Source organism: Sardina pilchardus, chromosome 11 (assembly GCF_963854185.1).
Source record: "Sardina pilchardus chromosome 11, fSarPil1.1, whole genome shotgun sequence".
NCBI classification, from domain to species: Eukaryota; Metazoa; Chordata; class Actinopteri; order Clupeiformes; family Clupeidae; genus Sardina; species Sardina pilchardus.
This window is the reverse complement of record NC_085004.1, coordinates 21,087,531-21,114,196: the sequence shown is the minus strand read 5'-3', so window position 1 is coordinate 21,114,196 and position 26,666 is coordinate 21,087,531. Positions and strand designations below refer to the sequence as shown.

At 43.7% G+C, this 26,666-nt stretch overlaps 2 protein-coding genes across 2 annotated transcripts; both read right to left on the bottom strand.

The window, feature by feature from the left end:
• Nucleotides 1-2,470: 2,470 nt before the first annotated feature.
• LOC134095630 (myeloid-associated differentiation marker homolog) lies at nt 2,471-7,835 on the bottom strand. Its single transcript, XM_062549265.1, has 3 exons — nt 7,731-7,835; nt 7,188-7,274; nt 2,471-5,876 (listed from the first exon to the last, which is right to left on the bottom strand). Exon 3 carries the CDS (start codon nt 5,746-5,748, stop codon nt 4,267-4,269), a length of 1,482 nt encoding a protein of 493 aa, XP_062405249.1. The 5' UTR covers nt 5,749-5,876; nt 7,188-7,274; nt 7,731-7,835; the 3' UTR covers nt 2,471-4,266.
• A 5,528-nt stretch (nt 7,836-13,363) lies between these two features.
• Nucleotides 13,364-25,885, bottom strand: slc22a31 (solute carrier family 22 member 31). Its single transcript, XM_062549750.1, has 9 exons — nt 25,314-25,885; nt 23,515-23,618; nt 23,046-23,200; nt 19,938-20,106; nt 19,466-19,611; nt 17,778-17,886; nt 16,798-17,012; nt 15,496-15,607; nt 13,364-14,971 (listed from the first exon to the last, which is right to left on the bottom strand). The coding sequence occupies exons 1-9, from the start codon at nt 25,800-25,802 to the stop codon at nt 14,488-14,490; spliced, it is 1,983 nt and encodes a 660-aa protein (XP_062405734.1). The 5' UTR covers nt 25,803-25,885; the 3' UTR covers nt 13,364-14,487.
• Between the last annotated feature and the right edge of the window lie 781 nt (nt 25,886-26,666).

Below are 26,666 nucleotides of genomic sequence, written 5' to 3'. Positions count from 1 at the left end.
TCATGCCCACAGTAAATCAGTCTGCAGCAAACAATCTGAGTTCCATCATCCTGTCAGTTCATTCTTGTAAGATGTTGCTGGGTAGATGTTATGCTATGAGGTTGAAAACAAAACAGGATGTTCTGGCGGGTGCAAAAAAAAGAACGTGTCAACTGACAAGACCCCCACAGAATACCTCCCAGACTCAGTACACACCCTCTTTCCATGGTATCGGCAGTCTCAAAAAAAGTTTTCTCCAGATGTTATGACTTCACCGATTGAACAGTGCACATTTGGTCTTTTTTGAACTGAGAGAAAGATGGAGGTTGTGGATAAAATGCTGGGCAGATATTTGGTGGCATTTGCTCAAGAGCACTGTCTATTGGAGGTAGTAATGATGAATGTAGTGTCCAGGCAGGTACAGTCCTGCAGATGCTACCTACCATGGCCTGTGCACTTGTGAACAAAATACATTCCTCAATAAGTTAGCCTAACACTCAAGATTCAAGAGATTTTGTCAAATGAATGATGGAGGTTTCATCAGTTGCTGTGCATCAACGTTTGTGAGGTTTGAACTTTTTCATCACAAGCTATTGTGAAGGGCTAGCTTTTGGCATTAATATCATTCACTGGATGACACTACACACACCTAATCACTTGGGAGTCATTATTTTCAGTGCAATGGTTACTGGCTTTGTATAATAATACATATGCATAAACAATGTGATAAAATAGGCCTACAGTACATAATGGTTGATATGCTACATCATATTGGCAGTCCAATATATTGGTATCAGTCAACCAGAACAATAGCAATGGAGGCACAGGCATCTGAAGAAGTGCTGGTTGTTTGCTCTTAGCCACTCCTTTGTCTCAGCCCGTTGTACGGTTTTTCCTAGAATGGGCATGGGTGTGAAGGGGTCTCCACACTGGGGACAGCTGACTGTAATCGTTTCCGACCCAGTATTCCCACAGGCAGCCCTGGCAGTAGCTGTGCCCACATGGGATCGTTATTGGGTCTTCAAGCAGTTCCAGACATATGGGACAGTTCAAATCTTCGATATCTGGGACCGATCGAGTTTGCCCCATGGTGAAGTGGAGCGGGTAGTCCCTCTAGAAGCAGGAGGGGTGAGGTGTGAATCACAACCACAGTCCGACACAATGACCCACAGTACAGGGAAGATGCTGTAGTCCTCCATTCTGTCCAGAACTTTCTAAATAGGCAGAGCATGGGGGAAATGATATTGATAGTTATAGATACGGTGCATAAATACATGTAATACAAACACAGAATGAACAAGATAAGTCAGGTGACTGCAGACTTTTTCACCCAATTTGTCATTGTAGCATTAGTGTTACAGCAGTACCAAACATTTCTTCCCTTTTATCCAAATTTATATTTAAATTCTGTGAACATGAGTATTACACTTACGTGGTAGTGAGTAGAGGGTCCCTAAAGCCAAAACGAAGTATCCCGAGGTCTTTATGTGGTCGGATAGAGAGTCCAGAATGAATTTAATCAAGCCAGTACCTTTCCTGACCCTCTACTCACTACCATGTAAGTGTAATGTTGTTTGGAACAGTAGAAGAGGTATAAAAATAGCGTTTTGTAGCGGCGAAAGGACATGCCCGGGTCACTTCCAGGCTAACGAGTTTTGGCTAAAAACTGTAAAATCGAACTCTCTCAAAACACATCCGAATGACATGATTTGATGTCAACTCAACGTATGTACTCCCAATCATCCGTAAATTGATCTTAAGTGCATTTTACTCCGGATAATCCCTTTAGGCAGGCCGAGAGCAGTGGCAAACAAACAGAAAGTCACAAGGGCCAGCCCAGAGCTGTAGGCCCATAGATATTAGAAAGCTTAATACCTCATTGTCCGTCAAGTTCTAGTAGATGAACATACAACATGGCCGCCATATTGCCAGAGGCAAACACCTTATACTCCACCAGTAGCAACAGCAGTGTACCAATGAAGCAAAATTCTCAGCTGAAAAGACACCACGTGCCCACTGACTGGTCCTCCACCATCCCACCATCAAGTGCCACACAGGCCACACAGGCCAACAACATCGCCAGCACACCTGGCCATAGAACATTCAATGGAGACAGGCACCTTGTGGTCGAACATTTGTAGCCATGGAAGCTGTTCTTGGGACAGACTCCATTTTAATTTCAAGTTAAATTTTATTTGTAAGGGACAATGTGCAATTAAAACATAAATGTAACCATTTGATGCATTGCATCAGAGTTAGCCTTAGGCTAATTTACAGTACATTTGCAGTTCCATAGGAAGCACAAATAAAAATACAATATTTAAAAAATAAGTAAAAAACAAGTAACAAATAGCAAATATTACATTTCCTATCACAGGTACAAACACATACACCATATTATGATCAAGGGATATAGCGCATGCACAGCACACAACACAACCCCCCCCCCCCCCCCCCCCCATTCATTCACACACACACACACACACACACACACACACACACACACACACACACACACACACACACACACAGATGACTGTCTCCGAGTCACTACTGGTGACCCAGTATGCAGTGCTGACAGTAATTGTGCCCTCAAGGGATTGTTATTGGGTCTTTAAGTAGGTTCAGACATATGGGACAGTTGCAATCTTGCATATAAGACAACATGAGTTTTGGTCGCCATGGTGAGATGGTAGTGCCTCTATTAGAAGCAGGAGGGGTGAGTTGCGAATCACAACCAATCTGATGGTGCGTAATGGCTCACAGCACAAGGAAGGTCCTGTATAGTCCTCTGCTTTGTCCAGAACTTTCTAGAGAGAAAGAGTGTGAGGAACTTTAACCATAAGCTCCCAATACTGTAGGCTGTGCTTTACTTTAATGTATGAAATATACTTATAACAATTTATCAATTAGTTTCCACAAAAACAGGCTTGGGTCCTATGAAATAGGCTTGAAAAGAAGACTTGTTGGTCATTTTTGTTTGGTAAGCAAATCTGATTGAAATGAAAATGAGAAAGCACATCCATAAGCTGACACATCTGTTACTTTCAGTGAGTTCTGAAGAGTTCGAACATTAAAGAACATATCACTTTTGTTTGGCTTTGGCTTGGCTTAAATTGTTTTCTTATTTAGAAAAACCTATTTACTTCAATTGTTTTCTTATTTTCTGGGTGGTAAATGTCCTTAGTCAGTTACTGTAAATCACCTTCAGCTGTGACATGAAAAATTAAAAGAAGCCTTTTAATTGTGCCATTCCGTCAGTGAAAAGAGTTTATGAGGATGTTAGTCATCATCACCCCTTAAAGTTAATACATGTTTACATTTCCAGTGAAGAAGTGAGTCATCAACAGCAGTTCACCCACACTATAAAGGAAGTCTGAATGGCAGTGAAGGTCAGGGGCTATCGCTCCTTTTCCCGGCCATTTGCTCAAGAGCACTGTCTGTTGGAGGTAGTAATGAATGTAGTGTCCAGGCTGGTACAGGCCTGGCCTGTGCACTTGTGAACAAAATACATTCCTCAATGAAATCCTCAATAGGTTACCTAACACTAAAGACTGAAGAGATTTTGTCAAATTAATGATGGAGTTTTTATCAGTTGCTGTGCATCAAGGTTCGTGAAGATTGAATCTTTTCATCACAAGCTATTGTGAAGAGTTAGCTTTTGGCATTAATATCATTCAAGATGACACTAGGCCTAGTTGGGATTCATTATTTTCAGTGAAATGGTTGCTGGCTTATTGCTTTATATATGCATAAACAATGTATTATTACAAAGCTCTTCAAAGTGCTGCAACAAGTTCCATTCACATGAATGTGCCTTCCTTACGTTCGGAGGTCTGTTATATATTACTGTTAAGTATATAATGACCGTTGTCAATGGCAACGGGTTTTGTGCTTTTGATTCACGTCTTTCTATCATTCCGCAAGAAGTCTGTTCGGTCATTTCAATGGAATTTCATTGAAAGTGAAAGACGCTGCCACGCAACACCTGAAACTGTCAAGTTTCTGTCTGTGTGGCAAGGCAAACTATTTATTTTGCCAGCGGAAGCCACGAAACACTATTTTTGCAAGTAGCTGTATAATAAGCAGGATGATCTATTATACGCTGGTAATTACTGGAAAATAAGTCCCGACAGGGCAAACAGGACCCCGACGTGCAGCGGAGGGGTTTTGCTTCGTCCTGAAGGGACTGAATAACCAGTGGACAATACATTATCCCTTACATAACAGTAGGTCTACATAATGGTTGATATTCTACATCATATCGACAAGTCCAATATGTCGGTATCAGTCGTCCTGACAGAGATTGACAAGCTGCCTGACAGAGAATATCAGATCAACCAGGTAAAGTAGAAAGTTCACCCCGGAGAGCACAGACACGACGACCAGCTTGTCAAATGGGCAAAGGTATAGGCTGCTGCTGCACTGACTGGGCCTTCCCCCATGCAGCGTGGCAAACGTATAGATGGGCCAGATGATGGTGGCTGTCAGATACATGATGACGGCCAACAAGGCGTAGAAGGACAAGAAGCAGGTGGGGCAGCTGGTCAGGCAGTCAGAGCAATTCTTAACACACACGATGATGACCATGCTGGACATGATGAAGCAGATGCAATAGACAGCCATGCACCACTTGATGGCTGCGTGACTCTCATAGACGTTGGGGTTGTTGATGAACACAAAGATGATGCCACCCACAAAGGCTTCACACACCTTCAGCAGCCCAGGCACTGTGGTCATGTAACCAGCCTGTCCGTCTCTGGTCGTGTCTGGCCGTACCTTGCTGATGCCCACCTCCATTAGGTAGGCGACAGTGGCAAAGCAGGAGAAGACCAGTGAGACAATACAGTAGGTGTAGGACACATGAAAGGGCAAGTCTTTCACAAAATCCAAAGCAAAGGTGATGGATACGGTGAGGCAGAGGAGGAAGGCAAAGCAGGCGAAGGTGATGGGGAAGTTCTTCCAAGAGACACATACGCATGACTGCCACTCGCATAGCTCCACCAGTAGCACCAGCAGTGAGCCAATGAAGCTAAATCCCCAGATTGAAACGTGAAAAAGGCCCTGCCTGTAAAACTCCAAACTGCCATGAACTGCCACGCTAAAGGCAATGCAGGCAAACAACATAGCCAGCACACGTGGCCATTTAACATTCATACCAATGGAGGTAGAGCCATCTTGTGATTGAACATTTGTATCCCTGAAGACAGAGGCATGTTGTAGTTGAACATTTGAAGCTGTAGAGACAGGAGCACGTTGTTGTAGATTATTTGTAACACTGTGAGCAGAGGCAAGTTGTGGTCGAACATTTGTATCACGGAGGGCAGAGGCACGTTGTGGTTGAATATTTGTGGCTGTAGAAACAGGGGTAAATTGCAGAATATTTGTAGCACTGTGAGCAGAGGCAAGTTGTGGTCGATTGCTTTCATCACGGAAGGCAGAGGCACGTTGAGGTTGAACATTTGAAGTTGGGGAGGCCGAGGTGACAATAGTTGCAGGTGAAGCAGCTTGGTGCCGGTTGTTTGTTCTTAGCCACTCCACTGTCTCAGCCAGTAGTATGTTTTTTCCTAGAATGGGCATGGGTGTAAAGGATTCTCTACACTGGGGACAGCTGACTGTCTCTGAGTCATTATTTCCAACCCAGTACTCCCACAGGCAGCCCTGGCAGTAGCTGTGCCCACATGGGATCGTTATTGGGTCTTCAAGCAGCTCCAGACATATGGGACAGTTGAAATCTTGGATATCCAGGACCATTTGAGTTTGTGCCATGGTGAAGTGAAGCGGGGTAGTGCCTCTGGATGCAGGAGGGGTGAGGTGTGAATCACAACCACAGTCTGGCACAATGACCCACAGTACAGAGAAGGTCCCGTATGGTCCTCCGTTCTGTCCAGAACTCTCTAGATAGACAGGGCATGGGGGAAATGATATAGATAGTTATAGATAATGTGCATAAAGACATGTTACAAACACATAATGAACAATAGATGTCAGGTGACTGCAGACTTTGTCCCTCTACTTGTCATTGTAGCATTAGTGTTACAGCAGTACCACATGATCTACCCTTATATTTACATTCTGTGAACATGAGTAATGTGCTGACATGATGTCTACCATTTCTTCTCATATCTGTCATAGATACACTTTCAAGGAGTAGCATAGTTGTCATCTTTTGTTATATACTCTGCATTGACAGACTGTCAGGAAAATCTTCCCAATATTAAAGACACAAGAACCACAGACAAGTAGGCCTAGCATAATTTTCATTAACTACTCTGGCGCCAAGAGGAGAGAGTGACCAGAGAGGAGAAGTCTCCCCTCTCCAAAACAGTCTCTGGGCTCTTGGACACAAGAAAGTTCTTTTATTTAACAAGCAGATCAAAACACATGAGAATGACCTTCAGTCGAGAGCTCCATCCTAACTCCCTAAATGTCTTATCTTTACCAGGTGCATAACTTTCCTGTGAGTCTCCCAAGTGAAACTGTGAATAACAAGTTATGAATAACAACTCTGTGAATAACAACTCTGAACACAAAAGAAAGTGTGGATTATAACTTTGACGCACACAAGTGAAGTTCATAATGATAAATATATACATTTCTTTGTCACAGACATAAGAAAAAACATGGTTTAATGTTTCAATAATGTAAATGACCACAACATTTGTCTTACATCAAGTGTTATAAACACAGTGCACGTATAACATGCAAGTGTTTTCAGTAAAAATCTGGGCTACATAAACCAGGGCTGAGCCTTGATAAAGTAACAAAATGTTGTATTTTGTAGTGTAATATTGTGTATTTAGTGAACTCACAAGAGATCCAACAAAGTAATTTACAAATGAAAGGTAAGAATGAAAAGTTGTATGAAGTGTGTATGTTTTAGGGAAGTATATTCTCAACAGTGTGTTCAGAGCCAAGGTTTATGGTAAAACAAATGCATGAGTTTAACCCAGGCAAATAGTGTCGTAGTTACACTGCTACAAAATGTTTTCCTCCCATATATTTACATATTCTGTTACTATGAGTTAACCTGGGTGGACCCAGACAAACCTGTTAGCAAATTATTTGAATTTGCTCTGTAGGTCTGTCTCAAAATGACCTAGGGCCGTGTTACAGGAGTTGAGTAAACAACTGCATTTAAAACCTTTGTTTACAAGACGGATGTGTTTGCGGCACTTCTGAAACTATTTGGTTAGAGATGAATGTACCTGTTGAAGTTTAATTCACTGCATCCCTGGAAGTGGTAAAACAGCAAGTTCGGAAACAGGTGACAATGGCATCGTTTCCAGATGGACCTGTCGAGCAGCACGTAGTGAACAGTGAACAACCACCATTTCCTCTTTGGCATCTCTTCTCGTAAATACACTTTTGTATGTTTCAATAAAGAGAACGAACACTGAATTTGTCTTACATCTCACACAGCATAAACCCAAGACATGTTCAACTTTTTTCAGTAATAATGCAGGCTATATAAAATCAGGACCTAATGCATTCAATCTTGATAAAGAAGCTAAATGTTTGTTTCAGTATGAATAGAAAAAATCACAATGTACAGAGTACTACCACTTACGCTGAAACAAAGGTCTGGGTATAACAGGCATATCCTATGAGAAAAGCAAAACTGAAAGGAATATGATAGACTTATATATCTCAGCCTGTGATACACTGGGCACTGCTCTCAGCCAATTAGATGAGCTAAGGTTTTATAAAGCTTGATGTAGAAATGGCTTAATGTAAAATAGTCAGCCTACCTGCAATGGATTTCTTGTGAATTCCTTATGGGGTTATGAAGAAGATGTAGAGATTCAGTAGGCTATCAGTTAATGAAGGTTTTTTTTAAAAAGATTATTATGACGCCAAACAGGATGTTCTGTTGGATGCAAAAACCACAAGCTAGCATAGCCTACTTTCCGAACAGAGATCAGTAGAGAACAGAAACCTGCAGTGGCTAGACACACACATACAGTAGTACCTCCCACTACACAGCCACTTTGCAGAGCAAACCACAGCAGCCTTGTCAGATCCTACAGTATTGGCATTGTCAATAAAGTCTCCTAAAGATGTTTTGGCTACCACTTGAACAGTATACCATTGGTCTTTTTGGAATTGAGAGGGAGATGGAGGATGTGGAAAGAATGCTGGACAGAGATTAGAGTGGACACTTGTGCAGGGAGGTAGTCTGGCTATCACCATACTATAAGCTCAATCGTTTAAGACTGTACATTAGTGTGAGGAGTCTGCGCTTTATTTCTACTGCACAGGAGACGTGATCAAAGGGCATCGTTCAAGTGACTCCATACGCTTGGATAGTCCTTCAACCAATCAGCCCAACAATCTGGTGCGTCTTTTGGATAAACTAGTTTGTGATTGGACCCAAAGGTTGTGGACAGAAGGGGAGATAGATGTGCAGGTTTCTAGTCTGAGCTGCCAGGTGAAATCCAAATTCGCCGGCAGGTCAGGCAGGGTTCACCCAGCCTAGCAGGGAGGGGTCAACTGAATATATAATGGCATCATCTGCATACAAGTGTATCAATGAGTCACCAACCGCCCTGGTCAAATTGACCCTGACCATATCATTAATATAAATTACACAGATCCAAAAACTGTCAACATAAGGTGCTCTGTGAACAAAGGTTCAGATGTGCAGCTAAGTTTCCAAAGCCTGTACACAAGCATGTAAATTATCGGCACAAAACAATGATGTTCAAGTTGCATACCTGGCCAGTTGTAAATTAAGTGGTAGACAGACTGCTTAATGGTTCTGGAACAAAGCTGATCTTTCTGTAATTTTTGCCTGCCAAGTCTAAAATGAGCTCAAGAGTTTTTGCCCATTTTCCACCTGAAGCAGTATTTGTGGCACACATTCTGCAGTTGTGCAGGAGGTCATGTTTGTTTATGTTTATGTTCATATTTAAATTGATTAGCAGATACTTTTTTCCAAAACAACATATATTCAACCAAACGAAATACACCAGAGAGGTAACTCACTTCCCTTCAGTATTCTCAGAGGAACTCCACACAGGGTTTTGTTTCAAATGTTCAGAGCCTGGGCTGCCTACAAGGACCAGTTTTTTTTTTTTTTTTACAGTACTCACGGAATGGGCAGCTAGCGGGTCATGAGAAGATGATTGTTGAATGTAACAAATATTGTAATGGGTTTGAAATCGCATCACTGCTCCTTTAATTACTGCATCAGAGTTGCCCTTCATTAAAGGGACACTTCACCAATTAGCATTAAGCTTGGTATCTTTAGAAAACCAGTCATGTTTTTGATTGGTCGTGCATCATTCCCTCAGTTTGCCTTGAGATGGGAGAAATACGGATTTCAATGAAACCTATGAATAGGACTTCCTGCTTTCAATGATATAAAATGATGATTTTTACATCATTGAAAGCAGGAAGTCCAACATTGAAATCCGTATTTCTCCTACCTCAAGGCAAACTGAGAGAATGATGCACGACCAATCAAAAACATGACTGGTTTTCTAAAGATACAAAGCTTAATGCTAATCAGTGAAGTGTCCCTTTAAGCAGAAAAATGTAAGGATATCATGAGGATATTAGGAAAGGATATCATGGCCAACATTACCCGGTGGGATTCAAATATTCAAAATAAATACCAATACGTACATTTACCCACAATATGCTTTTTCATCAGAAATCAAATCACAGTCAAATCAATCACATGCAAATAAGAGGTGGCTTCTCCGTGAAGCGCATGTATTCATTAAGTGGCCCAAGAGCAGACAAACAGGAAGTAGAGGTCACAAGGGCCAGCCCAGAGCTGTAGGCCCAAGCTAGATACTGCATTGTCTAGTTCTATTAGACGTGGTAGCTGGTTTCATTCTCATTGAGCTCAATGCAATTCAAACCAGCTAACAGGCTAACTGAAATAAAACCATGCCAATCTCTTGGTATGGTGAAGGGTATGATGTAGGGTTATTTTAATTCCAAAGGCCAAGGGGAGTTTATCAGGGTTTGCCGTGTCCTGGGTCCTGGGTCCATTTAAATCTGATTGCCTCTATGGGAATTTTAACACATGGGGTGAACATAGGCGTTCCTGTACTGACCCCTGTATTTTAAGGAAAACATTTGATTTATTTAAAATACATTATTCATTCACAAAGAAAATGAATGTCCTTAGATTGGATATTATCTATTTTATTCATTTAAAGCATTAAGATCAATTTCCAAAAGATGATTTTATTTAGATAACTTTAGCATGTGTTCCAATACTTATGAAGGGGACTGTACATTCAAGAAAGACAGCCCTCTTGTGGGGATTGGAGGAACTACATGAGTCAAGTTCTATTATACCCCTTTTCCACCGACGCGATTCTGGTGCTGGTTCGGAGCCAGTGCCAAGTCTGGAACCAGTTCTTTGCTTTTCCACACAAAATAACCTGGCTCTGGGCCAGGAAAACTGGTTCCAACTCAGCACCAACTTTGAGCTGGACCAGAGATAAGAACCAGTTACGTCAGCAAATCAGAAGCTTGCGTTGTCCACAGAGGCGGGAGTAACAAAAAAAATCTGAAAACAATGGCGGCAGCTCCAGGGGTCTAACTGGAAATATTCAATGTGAATAAAGGTTTCTTGACCACTTTTAATGGCTAATTTTGATACGGTTTATTGTTTATATGCGGCACAAATGTGTCCCGGACACACAGATCATTGCAGGTTGCTGTAAGCTCCCGAACGGTAAAGTTAGCTTGTTAGCTTGTTGACCAAAACATAGCAACCTAGCATGCTGATATAACTACTGTGGTGTTTCTGGTCAGGCTGGCAGCAAAAAAAGCAGCGTAGTATGGTCATAACCATAACAACGGGTGCTAATCAAGTGCTAATGTTGGCTAACATGCTTTTCTAGCGACTGCAATAAATACACATGCAACATAGGGCACGTCCGGTTTTATTCCACAAATGGATACAGTGATACAGTTGAACTCTCTCGACATTTGAGCTCTTTGTGCTCAAAGTTAATCGTAATAAGTTTTTCCACCACATCTCCATTTCTGCTGGTTGTTTTGGGATACAAAAGCGCACGTAAACAGTGACGTAGCGACGCAGCACTACTCTGGAACTCAGTCTGTGGAAAAGCGAGCTGGTTCTTGAATAATCGGCAGGTAGCACCAGCACCGAACTGGCACTAGCACCAGCCCGGAACCAGCACCTGGTTCGTGGCGGTGGAAAGGGGGTATTAGTGTCATCATGATAGGCTACTTACACGCCTGCTCATTATGAGATAAAGATGAGGGAAAATCTATACATTTCTGACAGAGGAGTACTGCTATACTAATACATCTGAAATTAATGTAAAATTCCTTAATTCATATTTATTAAGTTTTACAGAGGTTCTGAGGATCTCAACAATTACAGACCTGTTAGTAGCACTCACCAGTTTTGAGAGGTTAGTGTTGCAGCACATCAAAACAAGTCTCCCCTCCTCCTTCGACCCGCATCAGTAATATCAATCCAACAGATCAACAGAAAACCGTCTCCATCGCCCTTCACACTGCTTTGGAACACCTGGAAAACCATGCGAGTTATGTGAGGATGTTGTTTATTGACAATAGTTCAGCCTTCAATGCAATCATCACTCACATTCGACATAAAAAATAACCCTGCACAATCTTGGCCTCCCCCCATCCACATGCTCTTGGATACTTGACTTTCTCACCAATTGTAAACAGGCTTTTTACAGTCGGTCCCCACCTTTGCTCCACCATCAGGCTTAGCACAAGTGCTCCACAATGCTGTGTACTACTATACTACCTTTACACACATGACTGCACTTCATCCCACCCCTCCACTGTCATCATTAAGTTGGTAGACGACAGCACTGTGGTGGGGCTCATCACAGGGGGTGAAGTGCTGCGACTGACAGAGTGGTGTAGCCTAATGACCAATCTACCAATCTCACACTGAAGACATAGGAGCTCACACTGAACTTCAGGGGGAAGAAGGTAAATGATCCACCACCCATCTACATCAATGGGGACCATGTGGAGAGAGTACTTTGGCATCCTCATCTCCAATGACCTCACCTGGACAGCCAACTGTAGCCGTCACAGCTGTCAAAAAGACAACTAGAGGCTTAATTTCCTGCAATCCTTAGGAAGAACAACCTGAACATCGACCTGCTGCTAGCCTTCTACCAAGCTGCCATAGAAACCACACTCTCTTGTGGCATCTCAATATGGAACGCAGGGTGCTCAGCCGCAGATAAAAAGTGCCCTGTAGAGGGTCATCAAGGCAGAACAAAAGAGCATTAGCTGCCCCCTGTCTTCACTGGACATTCACTGCAAATACACACGATTACCACAGAGCCATGAACATTACTAAAAATTCAACACGCCCTGCTCACCATTCCTTTGAACTGTTACCATCCGGCAGACGTTATAGATCTGGAAAAGCACACACATACAGTCTCAGAAACAGTTGTAGGCCTATTCCTGTAGCCATCCAGACTCTAAACACTCACTTGGTACAATAACAATATATGACTGAGACTCCCAGATGCATTTTAGCTGCCAACTCTTCATCCTTTTTGTTAGTCATATTCATTTCACATTTATTATGTGCAATTTACTATTATGTTTTGTTAGTGTCTTGCTTTGGCACCATGCAGAGTTGCACTCCCAGATGCATTTTAGCTGCCAACTCTTCATCCTTTTTGTTAGTCATATTCATTTCACATTTATTATGTGCAATTTACTATTATGTTTTGTTAGTGTCTTGCTTTGGCACCATGCAGAGTTGCACTCTATTTTCGTTGTACATTTGCTACAATGACAATAAAGCTCACTCATTCATTCATTTCCCTTACTGCAGTCACTGATGTAGGCCTATATCAGGCATATTTACCTCCGCCAATGTGTTCAGCGGGGTTTGTTTGTCTGTTTGTTAGCAAAAGTTTTCAGGGAAGGTCTGAAATGACCCAAGGAGGAAACGACTACATTTTGGGAGTGATCCGTATCTGGATTCAGGAGGCGGTTATTTTGCTTGACAGTGTATTAGCATGGTATGGCCACGTGGTGGCGATCTGAACAGTTTAGGTTCAAATGTATGACAAGTTGACAACCAAGGAAGAATAATACAGGCGGAGGTCTGCGCTCGGTGAGTCCTTCTCTAATTCAATAATATATTCTTCAAATCAGTTAAGATATTTTGATAATTACTAATTTTGATGTTGGAGGTGCTGATTCATTTCTGTGCCTTCTAGAATCCCCAGAGAAAATCCACAAAAGGCCACTAGAGACTTTCCAAGAGATATGTACATTTAGAATACTTCCAGCCATGCTACTATTTTCATCTACCACATGCCTACATTTCTATGTACATAATACATTGTATCTACGTGTTTAAATATTGCACTTACAAGGGTGAAGATAAATTATGGGTATTTATTATTTTATTGGACAGCATTGTCTGTGCTTAAAAAAAGTTATGTTGATATCAGAGGCATCTGATGCAAAGTTTGTATGGTCAGGTAATTTGGCCCAGTGTATTCCCTTCAGGAGATAGAAAATGTCCTTTGGCAAAAGCTCCAGTAACGGTTCCAGCACTCATGACCTCTGGCTCCAAACTGATGTTTCAGATGCATACAAAGCACACATGAACAGCAAGGAATAATGATCACAGTATGTGGCATTTCCTGACATAGTGGTAAGCCCAAGAAAATGATAACATTAAAGCTATAAGGCTGTCTTTGGTCTTTCCGGTCACACAAGTGAAACCCCCCGCCTCTCACCCCTATCCATAGATGAGGTAATTCTGTGCCTCTAAGTGGAGAAGGAGTGGCGTCCTTCAGCAAGTCAACAGTGACGAGGAGGAGATATTAGATCAGGGCCAGCCATCGCATACTGGCTCCACTGTCACAAGACACACCACTTAATGAGAACCATGAGTCTTTCAGCCCTAAGTGGACAAGGAATTGGACTCAAGTGACTGTGGCAGCCAAAACCCCGAATAGTTCTGCATTGGAAGGAGGGGACAGGGAAGAGAAAGAGAGAGAAAAAGAAAGAGTGTGTTTGTTTGTGAGAGAGAGGAACGTAGAGAGGTATTCTCAGAGACAGTGTTTCTACGACACACAACACAACACAGGACTAGAACACAACATACAGCATTCTGGCAATGATATATAACAGCTTGTTCAAATTCTCAACACATATACATACTTATGTACATCTCCCCTTGCCCTGAAAATCAGGAAATCATAAAAAAATATTAAACCATTTAAAGCATGACCGCCTCTGTTTTCTGGCATTGTGTCCGTCAAAGCAGCTGTGCTCACGCAAGTCATGACATAGCACCTTCTAGTCTCTCCTGAGAAGCTGGTGAGATAGTCCAGTTGGAGCCCCCGGTGGAGAGGACCTCCTCCTTGTTCTAGAGGAGTCCCCCCTTACGTTTGCCTTTGGCAAACCACAACGAGACGCAGAGAGCGGACTCCCATCAGAGGACCGCACGCAAGTGTGCGTTTGAAAGGGGTGTTTGTTTTAGAGAAAGTGCTAGAAAGTACTGTCCTGTCTTGCCCCATTCTCCAGTCCTCTGGCCCCTCCTTGGGACCCCGATATCACACCGTTGCTGGACGGCAGCAGCAGCACCTGGTGTGGAGACGCCACGGCGGCCATTTTGAAAGGCAGCGTGTCTTTGGACAGCATCTTCTTGGTGGCACTGACCAGGCGGGCGTAGTTCTCGGGGTTGTAGTCGGAGGCGGGCGCGCGCGTGGTGCGCAGGAGCGGGAGGCTGTCGCGGTCGACGCGCGACAGGAAGAGCGGCGGCCGCCGCAGGCACTCGCCGTCCGTGAGCGAGTCCGGCAGCGGCTTGCGCTTGCTCTCGGGCAGCAGCATGATGCAGAGGATGGAGAGCACGGCGAAGGAGGCGAAGATCACGTGGTGCAGGAAGTAGCCGCCGTTGTTCTGCAGCTCCATCAGGGAGGAGGCCGCCATGCCCACGCAACCCGCCGACATCACCAAGCCCAGACAGCCGCCTCTGGTAGAGGAGGAAGACCACAGAGACGAGAGCATGGAGACGGTCATTAACATCTAAAGTTGTGCCAGAACTCCAACACAATCGACTCTATCCAATGATATGAGACCATGGAGATTGGAAAGGGATATTGACAAGAGCAGCTTATTTCTTTTATATATAAAGCCATATTTCACAAACACACACACTCAGTGGTGTGTGTGGCGAGCCCCATAACCTGCCTGTTAGTAACGACAGTAAAAGCTGCTTCTCCCACAAACAAACACACACACACACACACACACACACACACACACTCTCTCTCTCTCTCTCCTCCACACACTCTCTCTCTCTCCCTCACACTCTCCCACACACACACACACTCTCTCTCCCCCTCACACTCTCCCATGCACACACACACACACACACACACACACACACACACACACACACACACACACACACACTCTCTCTCCCATGCGCGCACACACACACACACACACACACACACACACACACACACACACACACAGCACACTGATGCTCACCGTATGACTGTGGGCATCACCTCACTGGCGAAGAACACACTGAGCATGGCCAGGGCCTGGGAGGACAGCAGGCCCACCACAGACAGAACCAGCACAAGCCCCCCTCGCAGGTCTGACCAGCAGAGGAAGAAGAAGAAGAAAAAGAAGGGCAGAAGTTTAGATTTCATATTTCTGCTTTCAGAGGGCAAGCGGCAGCATGTGCATCATTTTCTCGGGGGATTACGCTGCCCGAGACCGTAAGTAATTGGTGTATTAGATACAGCGTGTGAAAGTGAGAAGCTGGTCACATGTGTGTCAACATGACTGAGAGATAACGAGCTAGCCCCCCCGCTGGCAAGATAGCTTTGTGTTGTCTCCAATATCCTAATAAAATTACTCTCTCACTGAACGCTCTGGTATTCAGATGCGTATCATATTCCCACTGCCCTAAAGGCTGCATGACCTCAAATACACTAACTGCGTCATCACTACTGCCAAAATGCATTCCTCACAAAAAACACAGTTTCATCTGACATGGATTTGCTGGATCAGTCTCTGAGCTACTCCAACATTGCTTTTGAGATTTTTGGTGGCTTCAAAAGTTATAAATAAAAAGACACCACAACAGATCAGAAATACTGAGGGATCCTCAAAGGCATCCAACTGCAGAACAACCAAAAAGCATTTATATTTACTATTTAGTATAGTGTGTCCACCAACCAAAACACACACACTTAACTCCAACATATGCATGGAGAACTAATATTGACCGCCAGTTAAAAGCCGATATGTACCACAGATGAGATGACATTTTAATGCACTCATTATGACAACTTTTCACTCCAATTCCTTAAAAGTGCTACTGGTGAGCATGTTGCACTGCAGCAACAGATAGAGCACACTTACACTGCATAACGTAATTTCCCAACTACTAGCCATGGCTTTTACATTGATTTTTGCAAAATTTCTTCAGCTATGAGGTTAATACACAGGGACAGTTAATATGGTATTAATATATATAAACTTTATTACAGGCTCTAGGCCCAACAGTAAGACATACAACATCAAAAAGGAATAGAAACACATACAAACATACAGTTCATAGCCTCAAAAGGCACCCATACCAATGTTTCCAAAAATGTGATTCATATCTGACCGAGCTGAACCTGGGGCAATATGGTTTTGCTTCTTTTAACTTGCATAAAACACTGTCCTGCGGCTTATACACAATGCGGATAATACACAGGAAATTACTGTAAGCAGCAGCAACAGAGAGCACACTTACACAGCGTAAGCAGCAGCAACAGATACGAGCACACTTACACTGTGTGAGTGCCAGCAGCAGCAGGGACGACAGGCCCGTCACTATGGCGACCAGCAGAAGGATGCCGCGGCGTCCGAAGCGGTCGACGGTCATGCAGAGGAAGATGCAGGCCAGCGCCCCGGTCAGCACGCGCAGGAAGTAGCTGAAGTAGAAGTGGGTGGAGTAGCTGTGCAGGTTACGTGTGAAACAGTACTGGATGCCTGTTCCAATGAACCTGGGAGACAGGGAGACAGAGAGACAGAGAAAGGAGGAGGAGGAGGGATGGGGATATTTTTATTTCATTGCATTTTTCTTTGTCTTCTAGCTTGCCCTATGCTCCCTGTATTAATACATGGAACTTATTAAAACAGAGAATGAAAAAGGTGTATGAATATGACTAAAATAGCAACTCTCCAGCTAAGAGTTGACAAAAGTTGATTACACTACAAAGGAACATAAAAACACTGAAAATGCAGTAAATGCGATTGTGCCATCAGTGCATTTCCACTGAGAAAATGTCGGTTCAGAATCAGAACTTAAGACATAGGAGATACAATTTCAAACCAGCACCATCCTGGTGGGCCAACCTACATTACCCTAAGGGGTTCCATCTGATCAGAAAACAGGACAGGAAAGGGAAAGTTCTTGGATGTTTATCTAAATAGAAGCCTCTGAGAGACATACTGTTGGATGGATAATCCTGGTGATTTTATCACTCCCAATTAGCCAGTTTAGTCAACAACCGAAAAAAAAACCTCTGAGTCAATGTTATGTGAATGTAATGCTGTGGAGCCTCTTGCTACGCTTGTAAACACATTTTTAGGGCTTTACATTGGCATGTGGAATAGTTGACATTCCAGCACTGTACCAGTCACAGAATGGAATGATCCCACACAAAATAAGGGAGTTGACGAGGAGAGTGTGTGTGTGTGTGTGTGTGTGTGTGTGTGTGTGTGTGTTGTTCTTTGAATATGGATATGCCATCTCCATGGAAACTCACAGAGTGAGGCCAAGGATGAGGCCGTTTCTCCAGATGACTCGAGTGTGGCGAAGCTCCAGCAAACTGTGGTACTCACTCTCTGTGTCCTCCCCATAAGCAGAGGATATCTCTGTGACAGAAACGCAAAGACATGTTATATGACGAGTGTACTTCAGGGAGGTCACCTAAAATTGCCAGAGAAATAAATGAGGAGGGGGAGAGATTCTGGTAACACAGTGGATGACAATTATAGAAAAGAAAATATATGCTCATAGAAAAGCTCTCAATCCAATCAATATTGAACTTACAGCATGAGCTTAAAACATACAATTCCCAAGGAGACATTTCTGTCCTTATGCAAGTTGTTGTGTAAGCTAATTTAAATGAATGAGCATGCTCATGTTATTCTCGACCCCCACAAAAACAGCCGACCACAGAGTGACCAGTAGAGACCAGTAGACGATATGTGGAAAAAGAATAAAGAAGAAAAAAAAAAATCCTAACAATAGATGGTGAGAGGATAAAAAAAGTAGTACATTCCACAGTACACTAAATAACAAGAGTAGGTATCTCTATCTCTCTCTATCTCTCTCTCTCTTTTGCTCCCTCTCTTTCTCCTTGCTTAACCCTACCTTAGAAAAAAAAACTCAAAATGGCTGCTTTCAGGCAGACTTGACAACGTGATTTGAAGTAATGCAATTTGAGCCAGTGAATTGGAACATTGGAGTTGCATTTGGGAAGCAGCAGTTGAAAAAAAAGAAAATTGAAAAAAAAAAAAAAAAACACAACAAACACACTTTGTGTGCTCACTTTTCAGAAAACCCCCACACTCTGGCAGCCCCTGGTCAGTAAGCTTGCAGGCCTGTGAAACACGGCATCCACATCGTCAAGTGCTATCTTGGCACCGCGCTGGAGCAACAGACACATAATGCTCCTTCGAAATGATGACAGCGTGTTGGTGTGTTGCCAGCTTTTCAAACGGTCTCAAACAGGCCACCCCAGGAAATATTCTATTGACATCTAAATTGCATGCCTACTTTGGCTGGGAAGCCAGTAGCTATGGGAAGAAATTCCTGACAGTGTCCACGGACATACCCTCTTACACTTCCTTGTTATCAAGGAACACCTCTTTATTTATTCCGGTCCACATCCTTGAGGCTTGATGACCATGCCACTGCCCCTTCCTTTCATATTAACTCAGCCAGTTGTGCTATTTGATAATCTGATTACTAAGATTATGCAGAATGTTTCTTCTCTTTCGCAGTGGCTTTCCACTGTTGATTCCCAAGAACCATGACAAATATATCAACACAAATGTGTCTGTGTGTAACACCAACAAGGAAGAATCAGAACAGCAACAGGTGAAGAATCAGACACAAGTGAATGAAAGATACAAGCCTTGGATGAGGACCCCATGCTTGGTGAGTTGGTCACTCAGCTTCACACTATCTGACTGAATTGAATTGAATACAAGGACTCTGATGAAGACGTTTGTAACGTGGAAACGTTAGTCAATGTTTTGCACCTTTTAAATAAATACTAAAGAAGACATCTGCGTTGCACCGGCATTCCTCTTCCTTTCATTGAACTGAATCCAATTGTATTCACATGCCACCACGACATGTCTTGGCACAATTGCAGAGAAAGAAAGGAAGCAATAAGAGAGAGTAAACTTGAGGGAGAGAGAGAGGCCGAGGTGTGGATGTTACCTGAGAGCAAAGTCTCGCCCGGGAAGAGGTCCTCACTCCGACAGGCTCCGTTCCGCGCTGAGAAGCTCTGCAGAGTCTTCTTGGCCTGAGGGATCTGACCCGTGGCCAGCAGCCAGCGGGGGGACTCTGGGAACACTGAGGCACAGCTACACACACACACACACACACACACACAGACACACACACACACACACACACACACACACACACACACACACACACACACACACACACACACACACACACACACACACACACACACACACACACACACACACACACACACACACACAGTCTTGTTTACCGGTATATGTGCAAAATGAGCAATATTTGTGAATATTTAACAACTTAAATACTGGATATATAAAGCATGGATTTGCACTTGCGCACACACACACACACACACACACACACACGTACGCACGCACGCACGCACGCACGCGCACGCACCAAAGAAAAGTTCCAATCTCACCACCAATATGAGATCATGAGTAGCAAGGGCACAGTGGCCACTGCTTGTAGCACTGGCCAATCACTGCACAGCACCGCCAGTCCTGGCAACAGCAACTCCGCAAACACAGAAAAGAATCCACTGACCATGGACACCATGAGCCGATGGGGGGGGTCGCACACCTCCAGACCTGTCACGCCACATCACACAAGAGAAGGAGGGCGCTTAAAATCAACAGTGGGCTATGACAGGACAAAATGATGGGCATGATAGGAGGTGTGTTTGTGTGTGTGTGCGCACACGTGTGTGTGTAAAGTTGTGATATAATTTGTCAGTGAAAGAGAAAGAAAAAATCATCTGCACTCATGGAAAAGGGGAAACCTCTGCCCCACTTTCAATTTTGCTTTCAGTAGCCTCCATACACATGTGTACACACACACACACACACACACACACACACACACACACACACACACACACACACAGTCACACACACACACACACACACACACACACACAGTCACACACACTACACACACACACACACACACACACACACACACACACACACACACACACACACACACACAGTGATGAAAAGAAAAACAAGCCTGATTTCCTCCCAGTGCTCTCTAGCATCCTTCTATTGTGTTTGGAGAAGCTGTGGCAGCAGCACACAGATCACTGCAGGCCTCTGCCCTCTTCACCCTGACTAGCACGTCACTGCTCACTCCCCGCACCCTCCCCTGCGATCAATTTACCACTGGCTGGCCTCTGAGGAATTTAGAGGTGCTTCTAAGCGTATATAGGCTACGTATGTGTGTATGCGTGTTGTGTTACTTCTAACTCTGTTCCTCTTTGCTTCCTTGGCAGGGCAGGACTCCCACAGATGTGGAAAGAATGTTTGAAATCCCTGTCGAAATCCCTCACGCAATCCAGATGCTGGAATCCACTCAAGCCTCTCTAGGTGCTTTGTACATGTTGGTCTGTGAGTGTGTGATTGAAAGTGAATGAGGGAGTCAGAAAGAAAGAAAGAAATAGAAATAAAGAGAGAGAGAGAGATAGAGATAGATAGATAGATAGATAGATACTGTAGATAGAGAGAGAGAAAGAGAGAGAGATAAACAAGCACAAGTTTTTTCCAGCCCATGCAACATGGCCAGTTACCGGGAGATGGACATCCCTGGACATGGCAGAAGTCCTACATTCTTTTCATATACTTACTATGGCACTACACACTAAAAGGAGACAGTGACAGAGCAATGGGACATTGGAAGAGAGCAAAACAGAGAGACTGAGATAATCAGAGACCATAACGGGAAGTACCAGGCAAACAGAAACAGCTGAGCCGGCACTACAAAATCCCTCTCTTCACTCTCACTCAGCCAAGTAGACGCCATAGCAAAGAGCAAAACAGACACCAGTCGAGCTGAGGCAGCTGTCCGCTGTCACTTACTCACGGCTACCCCCTTCACACCAATCAAACGACGGCGACAGGCCGCCACCCACACATGCTCAGTTGGGCACATGTGAGCGTGCACCCCCCAGAAGCATGAGCAGCTGGACATACTGCCGTGTCCATCATCAGTGGGTCTGACTCAGTCAACATTTGGGGGGAGTTCCCCTAAGTCAGAGTGAGGCATAAACCTGTGACTGACTGACAGTGGCCACCTCTATACACAATTCTTCCTTTCTTGATCATTCTCCTGTCTGTCTCCAGTCTTTTAACAGTATTCTAACTGCCTCCATGAAACGTACTCATTATTTATGTCCTATCAATTCAATGTATTGTTTGTGCTATGCACCATGCAGTGTATAGTTACTTAAGTGGAACAACATTCACACCTTTAAATCCATTATTAAAACCAAATTAAATTAAACGACAGTCTAACATCAACACAGTATTTCTGCCCCTCTTGGTGTTGTTTACACTCTGCCTGGTGCCCTGGTATGTAACGGTCCTTGATCGGTGCTGACACTGAGCTGGTTTCTACTTCCCCTTTCATTGTCGCTCCCTTCCTGTGGCTCCTGTCGCTCCTACAGTCCACTGACACTTCCTGCCTCAAGGCTACAGCGTATCAATATGGTGGATATGGCGTGGGCCCCTAGCCTGATCCTACCATACTCTCGTACATTCACATGTACAGAGAGTTTGGCCACTTTCCATTGCCAAGCGTGAACTTCCTTGAATGAGGTACACTCTGTTGATGTTTAAAACTATTGGATCTGCCCAGAGCCACTTAGGTCTGCCATAAAAATCGCTAAGGTTTGGTCGTGACGTGACATGCTCAAACTAGCACCCGACCACAACATCAGCGTTCTCAGCTACTCCCTCTATTCACTGATTGGACCTGCACATTTTCTGTGTTGAGAAGACTCAATTCTAGACTCAATTCTACTCAGAATTCAAATTTTGTGGGCAGGGTAAATTTGGGCTGGCTTCCAGGCTAAGTTAATACACCATCATCAGGAAATGTAATGACATACTTTGATAAATAACAAAAACAAAAAAAAGAAACTTCTTCATCTACATTATGATATCAGGCTACATGGTCAGTTTGTGAAAGAAAATATGTCACGGTATCGTCAACTCCAGCTTCCTTCCATTTCTACAAAGTCCAACCACCCCAAACCATGTGAAAAGGTCAACAATGTGTCGTAACATGCATTTAAAGCCAAGACAGGAAGAGGTCTATTAAAAAAGCCTTAAACTGTTGACAGTATTTTGACTAGAGTCCACAACATTTGCTTCTGCACTGCAGTTAGCACTGCTGGCTGATAACCCATCTTGATTGGGTTGGGTTGAATAAGACATTAGTACGTCATTAAGAGTAACAGAAGATGTGGAACCACAGAGTTGGTGACAATAAGGGGATGGGATGGATGTCAGGTGAAGAGAGAGGGAGGGAGAGAGAGAGAGAGAGAGAGAGAGAGAGAGAGAGAGAGAGAGAGAGAGAGAGAGAGAGAGAGAGAGAGAGAGAGAGAGAGAGAGAGAGAAAGAAAGAAAGAAGAGAGAGAGAGAGAGAGAGAGAGAGAGAGAGAGAGAGAGAGAGAGAGAGAGAGAGAGAGAGAGAGAGAGAGAGAGAGAGAGTGTGTGTGTGAGTGTGTGTATTGGGAGGGGTGACTCACGTGCGATGTACGAGGAGAGGAAGACCCCGGCCAACATGGAGCCCTGGGAGAGCCTGAGCAGCAGGAAGGCCACGGGGCTGTTGGACACGCACACCGCCACTCCCAGCAGTCCCGAGAGGGACACAGACATGAGAAGCGCCCGCCGCCGGCCCAGCCTGCAGGCACACAGATAAACAAACAATCCATATACATAAACACACACACACACACACACACACACACACACACACACACACACACACACACACACACACACACACACACACACACACACACACACAAACACACAAACACACTAGTGTCACAGCAAAATGTCAACAAAAAATAGGAATACTAAATTCTTATCAAAGTTGCCAAACAAGACTCTTTGGTCATTCCTGCTACATTTTGTTTTCCTCATGACATTCCTGTGGGAATATAAAAGTTAACAGACAAACCAAGAGGCAGCCAACGAAGCAAAGGAGCTCACCAGTCACAGATGGTGCCTAGAAGAACATAGCCCAGCACCCAGCCAGTCATGAAACAGATGTGCTGAAGGGGAATCTTCCAGTAGTCCCCACAAACAAGGTTCCACTGCAGGTACACACACAGACACAAGAAAGAGAAAGAGAGAGAAAGCCACAGAGAGCGAGAGAGAGACTAAGTCATTGTCACTTTATGGTAACTTTAGGTCGCATAAAATGCATATCTTTTCATTCTTCTCATGAAAGGTGATGTAAAAGGGAAAGACCAAATCACATCCAGCTTTAGGTGCCTTGGTACTTGTAGCCTATCAGTTTGCAGAAATACTATTTCACCCTGAGGCCAGATCTCAAACTGAATTGCAACTTACTGTCGGTAAGAAATTATAAATTTGGTTGAATACTCACACACACACACACACACACAGACACACACACACACACACACACACACACACACACACACACACACACACACACACACACACACACACACACACACACACACACACACACACACACACACATGTCCAAAGTGACTTGCCCAGTAGCCACCATGCAGTTGCTGATTAGAATACAGACAGTGTTATCACATTAAGGCTCATGGAGGTCTGCACTCTCCGACCCTACTCTCCTTCCCATATTGTCCTTCACGCATGTGATGGACATCCTGAAAAGATGGAACATCACTCCAGCTCTAGCAGGGACAAAAGAGCCAATGACGTCATGGAGATGGAAGCTGGAGCTTCGGGGACGAGGTCAATGAATCAGGAAAAGTAAAGGGGGCTAAGCTGTTTCCTGCCGAAAGGGAGGAACAAGGGATGCCAGTTCAAATCATGGACACAAACTTCCTCAGGCCATTCTGGCCCAAGTAGGCTACTCTTGAGGGGGACCACTATGGAACAGTTTCCATTGTGAGTTTTTTGGGTGTTTGTTTCATGCCAAGATCACAGTCATCCTGCTCCGAGGAAAACGATTAGGGATCAAATAGCATGTTTGCATTTACAAACATCCATTACAAATGTTTGCTTGACGGGATGGGCTACGGGCTGATCCTGTCTTGTGACTTAAGCCTACTTTGTAGATGTGTGTGTGTGTGAGGGGATCCTGTTTGACATGTGGCTATAAAAACAACAGTCCCAAAAGGACTTATGAAAGTGTGGCTGTCTGGCTACGCACTGAGATGTGTGTATCTCTTTCTCGTACTTTCCACTGTGGAGCACCAGGAACACAGTGGTCTAGAGGGGGTTTCCTGTTGTGCAACTATAGTAATTAGTAAAAAAAAAAATGACACTGCTACATTAACAGCTCTTTTAAAAAGCCCTAAAACTAAATTTCCATAATGACAAGTCTGTTGAGCAAACAATTAAGTGGGCTGTGTACAACGACCTATCCAGTCATAATATTATAGGACGTAGTTGTTAATAAACAACAATAACAGATATCCAAAGGGTATCCCTGACGTTAAAGGATGTCAGTAGACGCAGACAGCCTAGCCCAGAGTAAATATCCTTGATGGGCAATACTTTGATAAAAACTATCAAATATTAGTTTCATTGTTGATCAGCTGGGGAAATTCAGACTTGGACTAGTTGAGTGTATTGATGAGTGTGGAGTGGACACATGGTTAAATTAAATTGGAGAGATTATGTCAGTCTATTTTGAGGCAATTTTACATTAATACAGGCTACATGTGGTTTCATCGTGCAAACAGACACCACTAGTAAATCATTAATGTGCCAGAAGCATGAATGCTTCTCTGATTTAAACTTTTAATCGTGACAATTCAAATGCAAATTCAACTAACCTCCGTTACAAAGTTGCTCTCGAGCCCTGCTGGTTTCGCGTATTCCCATCCTTTCGTGCACGGTACTCTCACTCTCGGCATGTTGTCCGTGATATTCGTGTAGTTGGATGAGTACCTGTACAACTCGCAGTGACTCAGTCCAGCATTGTCTTTGTCCCAGGGAATGGTAAAGTTGAGGTAGGCTTGTTTGGAAAAGTTACTTGGGAGAAACCCCGACGGCAGAAGACTTGGGTCGGGTTTACAGTGGTAAGACTCGGGAGTCAAAGTATAGAAAACATCACAGAAGAGGTTCAACGTCACGGCGAAGTTTGGGAACCAGCTGAAAATGGTCACAATGCGATTATATCTTCCATAGCCTCCAATTTGAGGGTAAATCTTAGATTCAAAATCCATGGTCAGGCACCGTACCGATGAAAAAGTATTTGGCAGATGGGATAGCTGCGTCTCCCAATGTGATCGTAGCTTGTCAAAGTGGGAGGAGGACTTCATGGGATATGTAGGCCAACTGGTGGGAAAGCTGTGTGAAACATCTCCTAAAAGAATAAATTTCACCTGCTACTGCCACATGTCCATGTTTCCTATTATAGCAAACCATGACTAAATCACAAACTATTCAGGTGTCATCACTGTGTGGTCTGTTCCATTATCAAAGTCATGGAGTAACTGGACCTGTAGCTACCTAACCACCAGGTGTGTTCATAGCGTTCTAGCCTATTCTACCACACATGAGTCAGCAGCCTATGAGTCAGTAAGAGTAAAAGCACGAGAGTGAGAGAAACACATGTTGTGATTCGTCGCTCTGGTGGGAAATAGGCATAGGCTGGAGTTGTGTGTTAAGAAGGCCTAATTATATGTGTTTATTTAATCCATCTCCAGAATAGGCTGCAGGCCCAATTATCCTGAGCATTTTAACAATACAGGCTACCAGGTCTAGGAATCAAGGGCCTAACATAATAATAGTAAAATAATTATAATTTGGACTTTGGTCCGCAGTGATTTACGTTAGTTCCTTTGTTAATGCATTAGCCAGGTAGACCTAGTTATATGCATCTAGTAGTCCCAACTCAGCTACTCTTTCTCATTCACAGTGCGCAAATACATTAAAATAAACGGCCCTATACCATCACCTCACTGCACACGTAATGCATTTGCTGCCCCCCTCTGGCAGGTCCTATGTATCGCAGTTAGTTTCCAGGTAAAGACAAAAAATATTTACACCATGTCCAACTGACTGCAGACAGTCATAGGCTAGACACACACAGTCTAAATGTCAATGTTCGTAATTCATGTTCTGAACAGTTCACTTCAGTATGTCATACAGACAGTAACATTGTCATATTTGCTCTAGTATGC

What these genes read in the sequence shown, in the direction of transcription:
- slc22a31 (XM_062549750.1), bottom strand. Translation starts at nt 25,802, where the DNA reads ATGAAGTCCTCCTCCCACTTTGACAAGCTACGATCACATTGGGAGACG. An exon ending in CTCATGATCTCATATTGGTG is followed by an intron (nt 19,612 to 19,937) that starts GTGAGATTGGAA and finishes GTGTGTGTGTAG; the next exon opens with CTGTGCCTCAGTGTTCCCAG. An exon ending in GCTGCTGGCACTCACACAGT is followed by an intron (nt 15,608 to 16,797) that starts GTAAGTGTGCTC and finishes TCTGCTGGTCAG; the next exon opens with ACCTGCGAGGGGGGCTTGTG.
- LOC134095630 (XM_062549265.1), bottom strand. Translation starts at nt 5,748, where the DNA reads ATGGCACAAACTCAAATGGTCCTGGATATCCAAGATTTCAACTGTCCC.